Genomic DNA, 15,476 nt, shown 5'->3' with positions numbered 1-15,476 from the left:
TTGTCAATTCATCTTTGTCTTCCTTTCCCATTCACCCTTGTGTCTCTCCTCCCTACACACCCCTTTTCTCCCTCCTTTGCTTTCTCTCAGTTTTGCCGCTCCCTGTTGTGTTTGTAGCATGAAATGGTCTCTGTTGGTTCAAGTGAGCAGAGGCCTTGGTATTTATAGTCAGTGCTGCCGACTTTGAATCTGGGAAACCAGGGTGGAGTCCCGGCATCAGCTCAGCATCCTGTGATGCTGGTCAAAGCACCTAAACTCCCCAATCCCAACAGAAAATAAAAATGTAATCTGTCGTTGTGTAAAGTATTTGGGAAAAAATGGCCTGCAGAGAATATTTTTAAAAAAGCTTTAAAAAGCGATGTTTGCAAAGTGTGAGAAAAAAAAAGTTGCTTGCAGGATCTCAAACACTGAACACGGCATGGGAGTTGGAATGTATTATAATATTATGTCTTTTATGAAAACTCAAAAACAGAGTGACTGAATGGTGCCGCGTTATAAGTATTCTGTGCTCTGGAAACCATGAGCCACCCAGCAGCACCACCCTGACACAACCAGTAACTTGGTTTAGAGCAAAGTGCCCTAATTAGTGGTTGCACAGTTTGCACTCAGTTATAAGTCTGGAGTCAAATTGTGAATGCTTCAACCCTTTATTGGGACCACAAACTGGCTTTTTAGTCAGTTTTTTCCAGCAATTTGTGGCGGGTTTTATCAAGTTTGGCACAATCTGCACCTGATTTATGATGCCATTTTGAGCACAATGGGAGTTTGGTCCCAAAACAGGATTACCAGTCCGGATGTACCCAGGTCTCTGCTATTCTCACACTGGACATTCGACTGCTCTATTACATCCAGAGTGAGTGTCCCCGCATTGAGCAGCTTATCAGCGGTCTCAGCAGGGAAGGCAAATGTTGTTCTGTGAGGACGACGGGATAGGAATCCTCATGGGGATGAGGTAGGCCAGGGCTGCAGACTCCATGCCACACTGTGAGTACGACCCACTCACCAGGCTTCTCAATCGTGATGCCAGTCCTGTGCTAGGCGGGCCGTGAACTGTAAAAGCCTCACTCTGTATTGTATTGTAGGGGGTGCTTGTAAAGCGCACTGACACCATGGGTTTCCTGGCGCTGGTTGGAAGTAAGAAGGACAGAAAGACTAGCCAGATTTGGGGAAGAGCCAGGTTTTTAGAGACTTACGGAAGAGGGTCAAGGTATTAGAAGTTTTGAGAGGTGAAGGAAAAGAGTTCCAGAGCTTGGGGGCCAGGTATGCGAATCTCCGGCCTCCAGATCTGCAGAGCTTATAAGAAGGGACAGTCAAGAGATGGAGGTGAGCGGATCTCAGATCTCGGGGTGGGCGGTAGGGAGTGATAAGGGATTTTACAAAGACGGGGCAGGTCCCAGCTAACGACTTAAAGATGATACAGCCGATCTTGAAGGCTACCCTTGAGATGACGGGGAGCCAGTGGAGTTTGGCAAGGAGGGGCCTGGCAGATTGCCACTTTGGGATCCCTAGGGCCAGTCTCGCCGCTTGATTTTGAACCGCTTGCAGTCTAGCCATCGATGTTTTAGGCAGACCGTGGTAGATTGCGTTAGAAAAATCTAAGCGGGAGAGGACGAGGGCCATGATGATCCGCAGGAGGGCGGATCCGTGTCTGTGGCAGCTCCTTGTTCCACGTGGGTCACTCTGTCAGTCCGGATTTGTTTATCAGAGACACGTAGTATAAGCTCAGACTTGGCTTCTGGCTGAAATGAATCATTCGCCCATATGCACGCCTCCAGAGTTCATCTCCTCATGTAAATATAAAGTAAATGTGTAGAAAAAGTTAAGAGTCAAGTGCCACTTCGGAGTAAACAAGTGAGTCAGTGTGGCTCTGCACAGCGCACTCATTGTCAGAGAGATTGCTCTTCAAATGCAGCTCTCGCGGAATGGGCCTCGTGGGCGGTCGGGGGAACTAGAATTGCGTGACGAATGCATTTTACTGCGGTGATACAGACGTCAGCATTAAAATGCGTTACTCTAACCCCTGATGAGTGGTACTTGGCAGGACAGTCACACTGCACCACCGTATTTAATACAATAATGTCTCTCATCACACAGTCACCTATGGCAGGGAAGGTGAGCTGGAACACCCTGCAATAAGGGAATTCCCAGCTCGACTTTGGAGGCTATAAGGAGTTGATGTCCATTAAGGGATGTGAAAACATCCTGGGGCAGAAAACTCTACGAGCTCTAATTTTTTTGGGAATGGGGAGGTAGAAGGGAGGGGGACAGGGGAAGGCAGAAGTGCCTCAGACAGTTCTTGTCATGAAGCTCTGCCAACTCTTCACATGCTGACATGTTTTTTGAAGGAGGCAGATATGAAACTCTCTTTAGATTTATAGACCTACATATTCATACAGAGAGCAGTCTAAGAAGAAAAGTACTGCTGACATTAGACGGAAGTTAGAATGCTTGTGTAGGTGGTTTCAAGGTACAGGGCCTGTGCTTAGAGCTTTCAGGGATTGGCGCAGTACACTCAACCCTCCTCATCCCGAGATTGGAAAATGTGTGTTCAGAGTGAAGATGTTTGACTGACTCCTGAAGTGGGTAGGAGACCACAGAGTGATGCATTTTAACCACTGAAGCCACATGTCACTACTCAAGAAGTTACACAAAGATAGTATCCCTCTTGACCTATATTGCTTTACATAAGGCTTATTGAAAGCTCATACCTGGGGCACATAAAAAATGCTTTGCTACACACGGAACTGATGTTTCATTTATTCTCTTTTTATTTCATTTTTTAAAAACTTATTTAGAGAAACATTCATCTTTTGTATTTTTTCCCTTTTTTTATATTATTGCATGATCATCTTTTATGGGTTAAACTACAATTTCATTACATACAGCATTCAAAAGGAATTTTTGTATACACAACTCTCCAAACTAAGGTATGTGACAATATCTATAAAAGAACACAGTCTATACATAAGTAATACACATGAGTAATACACAATGTCTTTGGAGTTCACACCTAATTAGGAAATCCAAACTCAGTGTCCCCCATTCTCATTAGTACTTCTAATCACTCTACATACACATCACTTACACTCACTACATACATACAATACACCCCAAAACCAGACTACATACACAGATGGAACCATAGGGGCGAGGCACTCAACCCTCTAATGCTATGCTGAGAGCTGGGGTATAACACGCAGACTGGTCAACGCACGTTTCGATGGCCTATTTATCTTTTCTTGCCATCTTCTTCAGGACCTAATTCTATGAAGGCCTGAAACAGGGTGGATGCGGGGAGAGGGGGCGGGGGGAGGGGGATTCTTCTCTTTTTCAAGAAATAGCAGGTACGTCAGCAGTGCTTGTTGGTGTGTTATCACCATCAGTTATCCAGTTGACATTAATACCCTATGTTGATTTGGAAGTGTCCTGCAATCTATTTGCCATCGGCTGTCCGAATGGAGTTTTTCTTCAATATGGCTCTTCCAATGGTGTACTGCATCGCATAGGCATAGTGCTGGGCACCTCTTTTCTAGCCGTTGAAATATCGCTAGGAGTTCTCTCTCCGACTATGATTCTCTTTTTGATCTGTCGAGCTTGTAGCTAATCAAAACTGCCGACCTCTGCGATATTCAGTTAGTTTCGTCCTGCTTTTCGACCCTGCGCTGCTGTCTACGGTAGATCAGCACCTCCAGCACAGTCCAATGGCGTCGGATCTCTAAAGAAAAGCCTCAAACCACTCAAGAAGTTATACATTTAGTAGTACATTTTTAAGGAGTCACATAACTGAGCAAACCAAAGGGAGTACCATTCTATAAGATTTGAAACTTCCTCCTCCTCACTTTCCAGAATGTCAGAAAATATATGAGAGGAAGGCTGGCTGTGTACGTTAAGGGGATTCGAACATGTTATTTTGCTGTGGCCGCTCAATGAAAAGAGCTGAGAAGATCGCAATAGTAGAGAACATAAACACAATATCTTGAACCACAATCTAAGTGCATTACCTCGATGTCCTCCGTGACAAGCCCAGTACAAAGCGGTGCTTCCAGCTTTATCTAATCCATTGACACCAACTCGATTTTCAAGGCATTCCCTCAACCAGCTCAAATTTCCTGCAAAAACAGAAAGAAGAATCTAAATAAATAATGAAATAGTAAATAAATATTAGGCTACACAAACCACATCGGAAACACACATTTTCGTACTGTAAGTTCTAAAAAAAAAAAAAAGCCGAAAAGTTACCTACACTTGGAATTCTTAGATTAAAACAAATGATGTTGTTAACCATTTGCAAAGGCAGTTTCATCTGTAAGAATACGTTTATGACCAAAAATGCCCGTCAGGAATCCAAAAAAGGATTTCTGGTAGGTGTCAATAATTTAGTTTCTGAGGATTTCTTCACCGCCCCCTCAGTTGACACCCCAACCATCAAATGCAAAGAAAACAGTAATAAACACCACAGAAGGTTTCGGGAGTGGTTGGAGCAAGGCATGCTTTATCTTGTTAAGTGTACAATTCACAAACTTGAAAACAGACCCTGGCAAAATATGAGAGATTTACTCCAGTGAAGGGATGCAGTAAGGAATATGCTACTTACCAGTATGCATCTGTTCTTGGCATAGAGGGCTGCAGAGTGGTACATTATGAATAGATCGACTTCTGGTGTTGGGCTCGGATGATTGCACTTGTTTTTCTCTTGGAGAGTCTTTTGTATCTTGGTGACTCCTCCTTTGGTTGCTAGTGCGCATGGGCATCGGCTCCATCCTTAGATTGTTTTGCCATAGTAGGGTTAGATGGAGTAGTATGATAGAATACAGATAGAAATGCCCATGTAAGTGTATCTAAATAGGATATTGTTGGAACAGACACAGGTTTCCGGGGAGGCTGGGAGGGCATGTACCACTCTGCAGCCGTCTATGCCAAGAACAGATGCATACTGGTAAGTAGCATATTCCGTTCGAGGCATATGGGCTGCAGATGGTACATTATGAATAGACTATACAGCAGTTCTCTCCCTAGCGGTGGTCGCCCGTGTCTGTTGCAACAGTCTGAAATAAAGTCTTTAGTACAGCTTGTCCCACTCTAGCTTGTTGTGTTGTGTGCACATCTACACAATAGTGCTTTGTGAAGGTATGCGGTGTAACCCAGGTAGCTGCTTTGCATATGTCATCTAGTGGAATGTTTCCCAAGAATGCCATAGATGCTCCTAGTTTACGTGTAGAGTGAGCTCTAGGAGGAACAGTTAATGTCCTCTTTGCCTTTAAGTAGCATATTTGTATACATTTTACAATCCATCTGGCAATGCCTGCTTTAGAGATGGGATTGCCCTTATGTGTAGGAGAAAACGCTACGAATAGCTGTTTTGTCTTTCTGAAAGTTTGTGTTGTTTCTATATAATACAATATTGCCCTTCTGACATCTAATGTATGTAGGGCCCTTTCCGCTACCGTCTGTGGTTTTGGAAAGAAGACCAGTAGTTCCACTGACTGATTGATGTGGAATGCTGAAATTACTTTAGGCAAGAATTTTGGGTTTGTTCTAAGAACCACCTTGTTTTGGTGTAACTGCATGAATGGTTCTTGAATTGTAAACGCTTGTAACTCACTTACTCTTCTGAGTGAAGTAATAGCTATGAGGAAGGCCACCTTCCATGTGAGGAATTGTATTTCACACCTATGCATAGGTTTAAAGGGCGGTCCCATTAGTCTGGTAAGTACTATGTTGAGATTCCAGACTGGGGAAGGTGGCAGTCTTGGTGGAATGACTCTTTTGAGTCCTTCCATGAAAGCTTTAATTGCTGGTACTTTAAACAGGGAAAGATGTTGCCTGTTTTGTAGGTACGCTGCTATAGCTGCGAGATGAACTCTGATAGAGGTATATGCTAAGTTACATTGCTGCAAGTGTAGTAAATAGCAAATAATCTGTTTAGTAGATGCGTCCAGAGGGTTGATGTGATTACTGTTACAGTGTACAGCAAACCTTTTCCATTTTGCTGCATAGCATGCTCTGGTGGTAGGACGTCTTGCTTGTTTAATGATTTCCATACATTCTGGAGGTAAATCTAAGTATCCAAACTCTATGACCTCAGGAGCCAGATCGCTAGGTTCAATTGTTTGGGATCTGGGTGCATTATTTCTCCATGGTTCTGTGTGAGGTGCATGGGTAATAATCTTAGCTTTTGATGTGGCACCTGTGAGAGTTGTAGTAGCGTGGTGAACCACGGCTGTCTTGCCCACGTGGGTGCTACTAGTATCATTGTCATTGAGTGCTGTTGCAGTTTCCGAACCACTAACGGAATTAGTGGGAGAGGGGGAAAAGCTTAAGCAAATTTGTTGGACCAATTTATCCATAGTGCATTGCCCTGGGACCAGTGGTGTGGGTACCTGGATGCGAAGTTTTGGCATTTTGCGTTCTGATGATTGGCAAACAGATCTATCTCTGGTTGTCCCCATCTTTGGAAGAATGGCTGCAGTATTTGGTTGTGCAGCTCCCATTCGTGTACTTGTTCTGACTCTCTGCTTAGGATGTCTGCTATCTGATTTTGAACTCCTGGTAGGTGTTCTGCTAACAGATAGATCTTTTGAGGAATGGCCCATCTCCAAATGTCCTGTGCTAGTCTGGATAGTTGGAGAGAGTGTGTCCCCGCCTGTTTTTGAATATAATACATTGCAGTCATGTCTGTTCTGATCAGGACTGCCTTGTTTGTTATTTGCATTTGGAAAGCTTTTAGTGCTAGAAATACTGCTAGTAGTTCAAAGTAGTTGATGTGCAGTTTCTTTTGCTGCACACTCCATTTCCCCTGCACTGTGTATTTGTCCATGTGCGCTCCCCGTCCGGAGAGCGATGCGTCCGCTGTCAGTATCGCTTGTGGAATCGGTTCTAGGAACGACCGTCCTTTGGAAATGTTTGTTGTGTTCCACCACTTCAGAGAGCGATGCGTACGGTCGTCTACCAACACCAGATCTGTAATCTGACCTTGAGCCTGATTCCACTGTGTCGCTAGACACTCCTGTAGTGGACGCATTTGTAGTCTGGCATGTGGTATTAGTAGTATGCAGGAGGACATCATGCCTAACAGCTGCATAAACACTCGTGCTGGTAGTGAGTGTTGTGGTTGAAATCTTTGTATTAACTTGACCATTGTCTGTATCCTGATTGGATTGGGGTATGCTTTGGCTCTTTCTGTGTCTATAGTAGCCCCCAGGTATTGTTGAATTTTGTTTGGTTGTAGGTGGGATTTTTTGTAGTTCACCGTAAACCCTAGGTGGTGCAGCAATTGAATGGTCTTCTGTGTGTTGTGAAGGCATTCTTCTTGTGACTTGGCCTTTATTAACCAATCGTCCAAGTAAGGGAAGACATGTATTTGTTGTCTTCTTAGGTGTGCTGCCACCACAGCTAGGCATTTTGTGAACACTCTCGGTGCTGTTGTGACACCTAACGGAAGGACTTTGAATTGATAATGTTGTCCTTCCACAACAAACCTTAGGTATTTTCTGTGGGCTTTGTGAATTGGGATGTGAAAGTAAGCGTCTTTTAGATCCAGTGTAGAAAGAAAGTCCCCTTTCTTCAGTAAAGGAAGTACTTGTTGGAGCGTGACCATGTGGAAATGTTCCGAATTTATGTATGCATTGAGAGGTCTGAGGTCCAAGATTGGTCTTAAGAACCCGCATTTTTTGGGGATTAGGAAGTATAGAGAGTATACTCCTGTCCCTTGTTGATGTTTTGGAACCTTCTCTATGGCATGCTTTTGTAGTAGTGATAGTACTTCTTCCTTTAACAATGTGAGATGGTCTTGACTCATTGGACGCTGTTTGGGGGGGATGTTTGGTGGGGTAGCAGTGAGTTCTAGGCAATAACCATGTTGGATAATTTGTCTCACCCACTTGTCTGATGTGATGTTTTCCCAGACAGGTAGTAACTGTGCTAGAAGCCCCCCGACCGGTGTTATGTGGTCTGGGGGAAGTTGTATTACGTCACTGTTTTGGGGTTGGGGAGTTGCGGTTGTTATTATTTCCGCGACCTCTACCCTTGTTGTTGTTACCTCTGCAACTGCCTCTTGAATTACCTCTGGGTGACGTTGGCGTAAAAGAGGTGGATTGCTGACTTGTTCCTGTACTTTTTGAGCCCCCTCTATAGGTGGATCTACGAAAGGAACCCCTTTGTGTTGGCTGTTGTAATGCTCCCTTTGACTTAGCCGTTTCTGTGTCCTTTTTCATCTTTTCTAAAGTCTCATCTGTGCTTGAGCCGAAAAGTGTCTTCTGATCAAAGGGTTGGTTCAATAAAGATGTTTGTACTTCTTGTTTGAACCCTGAGACTCTAAGCCATGCATGTCTCCTTAACATGACACTGGTGTTGATGGATCTTGCTGCAGTGTCCGCCGCGTCTAGGGCGCACTTAATGGAAGTGTTAGTTATTATCTTTCCTTCCTGTATTAGCTGATCTGCTCTCTTCTGATGTTCTTTGGGGAGATGTGTGATGAGTTTTTCTAACTCATCATAATGTGCCCTGTCATAACGTGCAAGTAGCGCTTGTGTATTGGCTATACGACAGCTATTTGCCGCTTGTGATGCTACTCTTTTGCCTGATGCATCTATTAATTTTGACTCCTTATCAGGTGGAGGGGCTTCTCCTGTAGATAATGAGTTCGCTCTTTTGCGAGCGTTTGAAACTACAAGCGAGTCCAGAGGTACCTGCCCTTTGATAAATATTGGGTCCTTTGGAGCTGCCTTATATTTTTTATCAATTCTTGGGTTTAACACCCTAGCCCTCACTGGGTCTTTGAATATGTCTGCTGTGTGACTGAGAAGACCCTTCAGCATAGGTAGAGTACCTGATGTTCTTTGTGCAGTAGGTAGTGTCTCTAATAGGAAATCCTCTACCTGAGGTTCTGTATGTAGATCTACCTTATGATATTTTGCTGCCCTATTAATGAGTTGTACAAACCCTGTGTTATCATCAGGTGGTGAAGACTTTGAGTGATATAACTCTGGGTCATTATCATCTGACCCTGCGTCATAATGTTCCCATGGGTCATCCTCATCTGGGATAGTGTCATCATCCCCATGAGGTTCTCCCTCCCCTGTATCACTGTCTACATCTGACTGAGGTGTAGATGGTCTTGGTGTAGAAGGTGGAGGAATAGTTGGCATAGTGTGAGGAATAGGAGAAGAGGGTGTGACTCTAGGTCGAGGAGAAGTAGGAGGAGTTGTATTTGTCCCCATTGTTCCCTTTTTAGAAGGAAGAGGTTTGTCGTCTAGCTGTTCATTCTTCCTCTTCTTCGTCACTACTTTGCCAGTTTGTGGATCGATAAACAAAATCTTTTGTTTCGGATCTGTTTGCTGCTCCTGTGTCGGTACCGAAGCTTTTGGTTCCGAAAGGTGCCTTTGCTTTCGATCGTCAATGTTCGGTGTTTTCGGCACCGAGGATTTGCTCGATTCCGATTTTTCCGGTGTCGAGTGAGTCTTCGACATCGAAGCATGTTTCGGTTTCGACATGGAATGTTTCGATGCCGAGCTTTCCCTTGCATGAAGCTTCGGCGTCGAAGTAGATGTCGACCGCTTCTCGGATCCGACATGGTGGGAGACCGAGAGTTTCGGTTTCAGTTTCGGTTTCGTTGCCGGGCCCGAAGGCGGGGCGTCGGAAACTTTCTTCTGCGGTTTGACCGGGCTCAAAAGCGGGGTCGTTACCACACGGGGTCGGTTTTTTGGTAAGGGGTCGTCGTCACTACGGTTTGTTGCACGTCGAGTTCCTCGACATCCGACTCGTCCCCTTTCGACCCCGACTGTTCTTCATGATCCTCTTCTTCATCGAGGTGCTGGTCTTCGAACAGCTCCGGGATCGCCTCCGACTGCATTCTGGAAACCTCGTGTCTTCGAGCTCGACGGTTTCTAATCGTCGACTTGGAGGAGAATGCTGCGCAGGCTTCGCAGTCCCTGGATTCGTGTTCAGGCGATAGGCAGAGGTTGCACACCTCGTGTAGGTCCTTGTGTGGGAACTTAGCACCACACGTTGGACATTTCTTAAATGGAGTCTTTTTTCATGGACTCCGGGCTTGACCACGTCGAGAAAGGCCTCCTGTTCGTCGACGTAGATCCAAGTTTTTCTTCGATGTTGGAGTCGAAACGCGTCGGAATGGAAATGAAATCGCGTTCGATAACAATACCGTCGAATTTGAAAGGGAATACGCGCCGAAAAGTCACTTCTTTCCGAAGTCGATCTGGAGCGCTTCAATCCTCATCCGAACCAGATGGCGGAAAAAAACAGCATGGGAAGGGGAATGGATAACCCCTAGGATTTAATGAGGGTGTAGTAGAAGGAGGTTCCTCCACTGTGAAAAGTTTTCCTGCAAAGAAAAAACATGCAAAAAAATGTCCTTTGCAAATGTGGCTGCCCGTTTCACTGTGCAGAACTGTACGCTAGGTACAACTCCATATCAATGGGTGAATTGGGTAATTATCTAGGTTTTAGTTTCCAACAGCTTCAGCTTTCTTTTGGAGACCAACTGCTTTCTACATATACTGAGAGTGGGCTTCTGGCCAGCCATTGTCTCATAATCCGGTGGCTTTGTTGTCTTTCTTAGTACTCTGCTATTGATGTGATTGCTTTCCACTCTAAGCTTAATTTATTCCTCATCACAGACTGACATTATTTAGTGATGTTCTAGTGAGTGAGTTTTCTATACATTGACAAATGGAATCATGGAACGAGTAGTACAATTAATATAGTGCATTGTCAATATATATTTTAATATGTTTGTATTCTGAACCCATGTCGTATAATTTGTGAATACAGTATACTTTACGATTCAATTATTCACTGGCTTAATTCCATTCAAAATACTTGTATATAATGACAGATTTTGAATCTAGATGCCACCAATTGGGCATCTTAAACACTTTTACATCATGTATGTTGACGTAAATGTTTCTCTTGTCAGCAGTTTACCTTTTTAACGTTGATACCAGAGCTCACAAGGGGTTATTGAGTTGCCCTTTTTTGAATGATGTATTTTTGGGTCCTGATACAAAGCTTATGCCAGCATGAATATTGAACTTGTGTTAAGGACTAATACTGAGATCACCCCGCCTATATGTACTGTACTTATGCTCTGCCCCAATTCTCAGCATTTGCAATTTCAAACCCTAATTTCTACCTGCGCCGGGGTACATGACGTATGTAACATCCAAAAGCGGAGCGATGCTACGGCCGAATACCGAGCTTGTAGTATGATCCAATACTGAGCTTGTACTATGACCCAATTTTTAGCTTACACTACATCTTCTTACTGATCCTAAGCTAGGTCCCCTTTGGCAGGTGATATACGTCTCTTGCCTGATTTATATAAACACTGAGTGCTCTCTCCATTAGGCATCAATACATTCCATCGCTCATTACTAAGCTGAGCCTGCTAAAGTTGAAAGTTTCTTATCCTTTTGGACTGTGCCATATCATGTGCATTCTCCGCTTAGTCTGAGCTGTACTAATACACTTGTTTATAACTTTATCATTTTCTATTACAAATGAAATATATTTTCCTGTGCACCTTGCACAAAATGACGAACGGCTGAAAGTGATTAAATAAAACTGTACAGATGGTTGACGCCTTTTGACTAATTAGGCAGAGGTACAGGTCTTTATTCTCTCCCATGGGGGAGGGATGACTGACCACTCAGGTGAAATGGATTACCCCACAACTACGATTCCTTGGGTAATTGTGTTCGACTGTGTTCACTTGTGCAACGCATGTAGAAGTGTGTAGACACATTGTACACTCCACAAGATGTTGGTCCCCTAAATTAGGATTAAGGTCATCAGTGTCCTTGCCCTTGGAATATGGCCCGTGACCTGTACTTTGAAGTCTGCGTCTCCGTGAAGGAGTTACACCCTTGTCCTGTTCCTGGGATGCAATTGTAAGAATGGATTTTATGCAAAAAACTAAAGCAAAAATAAAAAAATAAACTTCAATGAAAAATTAGACCCAACAAGTATTTTAGTGTGTTTCAGAAACAAAGCTCAATCAAGCGTTTGTTTCTTAGTTTCTTGGTGTTGCTTTTAATATATAAAGCTGCAGTGTCAAGATGTGGGCTATTTTCAGCCCCATCTAGTAGGACTAGGATATTTTGCTCGCCTCTTCTCCTTTAAGTCTTAATTTTTATGCAAATTAAATTTAGTCTGCTTTTTATTCATGGATCGATAATAGGCTGTTCTATGCTCATCATTCTTCTTTGGTTTTCTCTACTGTATATAGTCCATCAATTTAAATGACGCTTTTCAGATATAATTTCTGTGCTAGTAGAAACACTTTTGCAGTGACATTGTATTTCCTATTTTTCAAGTGATATATGCTCTTCTAAAAAGACTGCGTCCAAAATATTGTGCAACACGTATGCAAATCGTTTTTAAAAAGGCTTTTTTAGTGGCACGGGTTATTATTTTACAGAATGTACCTCAGGCTATATGACGGCACATCCATACCCTTATGGTGATTTGGGACTTCTTTCATGTCTATGACCTAATAGAGAGAGGAGTGATAGAAAGGGCATTTAAACTCCAGTGGGGGCTCTCTTGTTAGTGGTGGAAACATAATTATGCAGAAACACATAACAGACGAACTCCTTTTTGACATTACAAAAATCTTTTTTGTTCTGCATGCACTCCAAGGGTCCACTATATAAGGTTTTGTAGGCTACCTTCCGACATTGTGCAGCCATGTCTGCCCATCACAACTCTTCCATCGCTACATTTATTTGTGAAACAAAAGAACCTTGCAGTTTGGTTTCTGTTAAATACTTAACCGGAAGCCATGTTAGTACGTTCACGTACAGCTGGGCCGATATTGATTCAACATTTGTAATTTATTTTTTCACACTTCATTTTCTATGCATTTAAGTGCAGGTTATATTTATCTGCCTTCCATGTTTTTTCAGTCGCCATTTTGCTTGCCTTTTCCCTGCACCTTTTTCACTGTACATCGTTAATGGTAGCACAATCCACTTATGTAATAATATAGTGTCATTAAAGTTTTGCTGTTCTTACAAATATGAAATCAAAGGTCTGTTCAGATTCTTAATAAAACAAAGCTGTTACTATTAGCCTGCGCACGCCCAAAGAGGAGAGTGATTCTCTATGGAGCATGCTGGTTACACTCAGATTTTTGTAAGTGCTTCGTACTTCACATATCAATAACATAAGCTTACACAATATGTATATATCCAACAGAAAATGGATGAATGACTGGAATAGTAAGTGTTTGGATGAGTGTGCTGTAGTAGGAGAGGAGAGTAGACTTCTGTCACCAAAAAGACCATGGTCACCCATAACATCCTGGAGTTGGCCGTCTGTGGACTCATTTATCTTGCTCATTCGTTGATCCATTCACTTAATCACTCTTTCTTGTACTTCTACCCATTTTTCCAACCATATGTCCATCTGTTCTATCACCTAAGCTTCCAACGGTAAGCACACTTGCCCATTCACTTATACTAACTCGTCCATGCCATTCTATGCCATTCAATTAATTACTCACTCATTAATTCACCCATGCAGTCACTTGCCTATTCTTTCAATCAGGCAATCACCAATTCTAGCATTCACCAACACGCTAATCTGCAGAACAATGGTCCATATGTAATACAAATGTAGCATTTTGGGTCGTTAAGAAATGCTAAATTGCCTTTCGGTATGACGAAAGGCATATGAGGCATCGCAAAATGCAATTCCTATTCAGTAGAAATTGCATTTTGTGAATCGCAAAATAGGAAATGTTAAATAGGGATTTCCTATTTGCGAATTTTAAACCGCATGTACATAGCATTTCCAAATTGTGAAATGGGCATTTAGGAAACACTATTACCATTGATTCTGAACTGGTGGTAACCAGGTGCAAACTTTAAAAAGCAACCAAAATGCTCCCTATAAGGTCACCCTCGGTCTAAACATTACAGGGCAGAATGTCACAAGGAACACAGACAGCAGGCTCAGACCGCATATGGTTCACATCACCAACAGCCACACCAACTGGTTCAGCCTCCGGCTGCCAGCGACCGGAGGCCCGGCAGCAGCTGATGGAACCCTGCATCAGTCCAAGAAGCACACCTGATGGCACAGTTGAAGTGCATAGCTACAGGGCTGACTCCAGAGGCCAGACCACATGAAGAAGCAGTGCAGTCTAAACTAGGGTGGTGTTTGTGAGCAAAATAAAGATAGATTAAACCCAGCTCTGTGCCTGGGGGTGAATGTTTTGCCAATGTGCAACATTCAGTCCATCACCTTGTGTGTTTTGCTGTTCGACCTATGTGGGAAATGTATGCCCAGACGTGGGTCCCATGCTCACTACACCACTGGAGTTAAGCTATCCTGGCTGAAGACGGCTGATAGCCACAAACCGGTCTTAGGATGCTTGATTCCGGTCCAGGGAAGACATTGCTAGGCAGTTCGGGCAGGACTGTTCCCATGAGGCACAGGGTCAAGGCTGATTTGCATATGGCCATATCTGAACTGGGGAGGCGTTGGTGAGCAAAATAACATTGGATTAAATCCAGATCTGTGACTGGGGGTGAATGTTTTGCCAATGTGCAACATTCCGTCCATCACCTTGTGTGTTTTGCTGTTCGCCCTATGTGGGAAGGGTATGCCCAGACGTGGGTCCCATGCTCACTACACCACTGGAGTTAAGCTATCCTGGCTGAGGATGGCTGACAGCCAGAAACCGGTCCTAGGATGCTTGATTCCGGTCCAGGGAAGACATGGCTTGGCAGTTCGGGCTGGACTGTTCCCATGAGGCACAGGGTCAAGACTGATTTGCATGTCTGAACTGGGGTGGCGTTGGTGAGCAAAATAACGATGGATTAAACCCAGGTCTGTGACAGGGGGTGAATGTTTTGCCAATGTGGAACATTCCGCCCATCACCTTGTGTGTTTTGCAGTCATTCCTCCAAGACAGTTCAGCGTGTCTCTAGACCGATGATGTATAGCACCATGTCCAGATTTGTATTTCCATCCATTCATCTATCCATCCATTCATCCATCCATCAAGTTGCACTCTCTCATTTTTCCCAGACAAGAGCAGCGTGCATCTAGACGGACGATTACCTGCACCATTAAAAGGGTCCTGTAAGTTACTGGTCCTGTTCATCAACCCATTCATCTGCCTTCACATGCTGCTTCATAAAAACGTTAAAGTAAAGGCCATCGCCTACCTCAGGCACTTGATGTACAAGTGCAGGGCCTGTAAGAAACTCAGTGATGTGGGAGGGGAATGAGTCAGAGATGACTGACTCAACTCCGGCTCTCCCGAAAGGTAGTCATCCAGTTCCCTAAAATGGAATTTTTTCCAGCTTATCGAATTGGCAGTGAACCTCTGTTGAAGGATGTGCATCTGTTAAAGAGCTTAGGCACATATGTGTACATTGTGTGATTTTCTATTCGGAAATAGCTATTGAGCAATTTCCTTAATTGCGATTTCCTAATAGCGAATGAGA

General features: G+C 43.7%; 1 protein-coding gene across 1 annotated transcript in view; it reads right to left on the bottom strand.

Moving 5' to 3' along the window:
* The window catches only part of OSTF1 (osteoclast stimulating factor 1), a 221,111-nt gene that overhangs the window by 34,142 nt on the left and 171,493 nt on the right, over positions 1-15,476 (bottom strand). The window contains exon 6 of the mRNA XM_086961283.1: positions 4,002-4,109. Within this exon, the coding sequence (XP_086817409.1) occupies positions 4,002-4,109 (108 nt within the window). The remainder of the gene's footprint in view (positions 1-4,001; positions 4,110-15,476) is intronic.

This window comes from Lissotriton vulgaris, chromosome 3_1, assembly GCF_964263255.1.
Source record: "Lissotriton vulgaris chromosome 3_1, aLisVul1.2, whole genome shotgun sequence".
Lineage (NCBI taxonomy): Eukaryota > Metazoa > Chordata > Amphibia > Caudata > Salamandridae > Lissotriton > Lissotriton vulgaris.
This window is presented reverse-complemented; position numbering and strand designations above follow the sequence as displayed.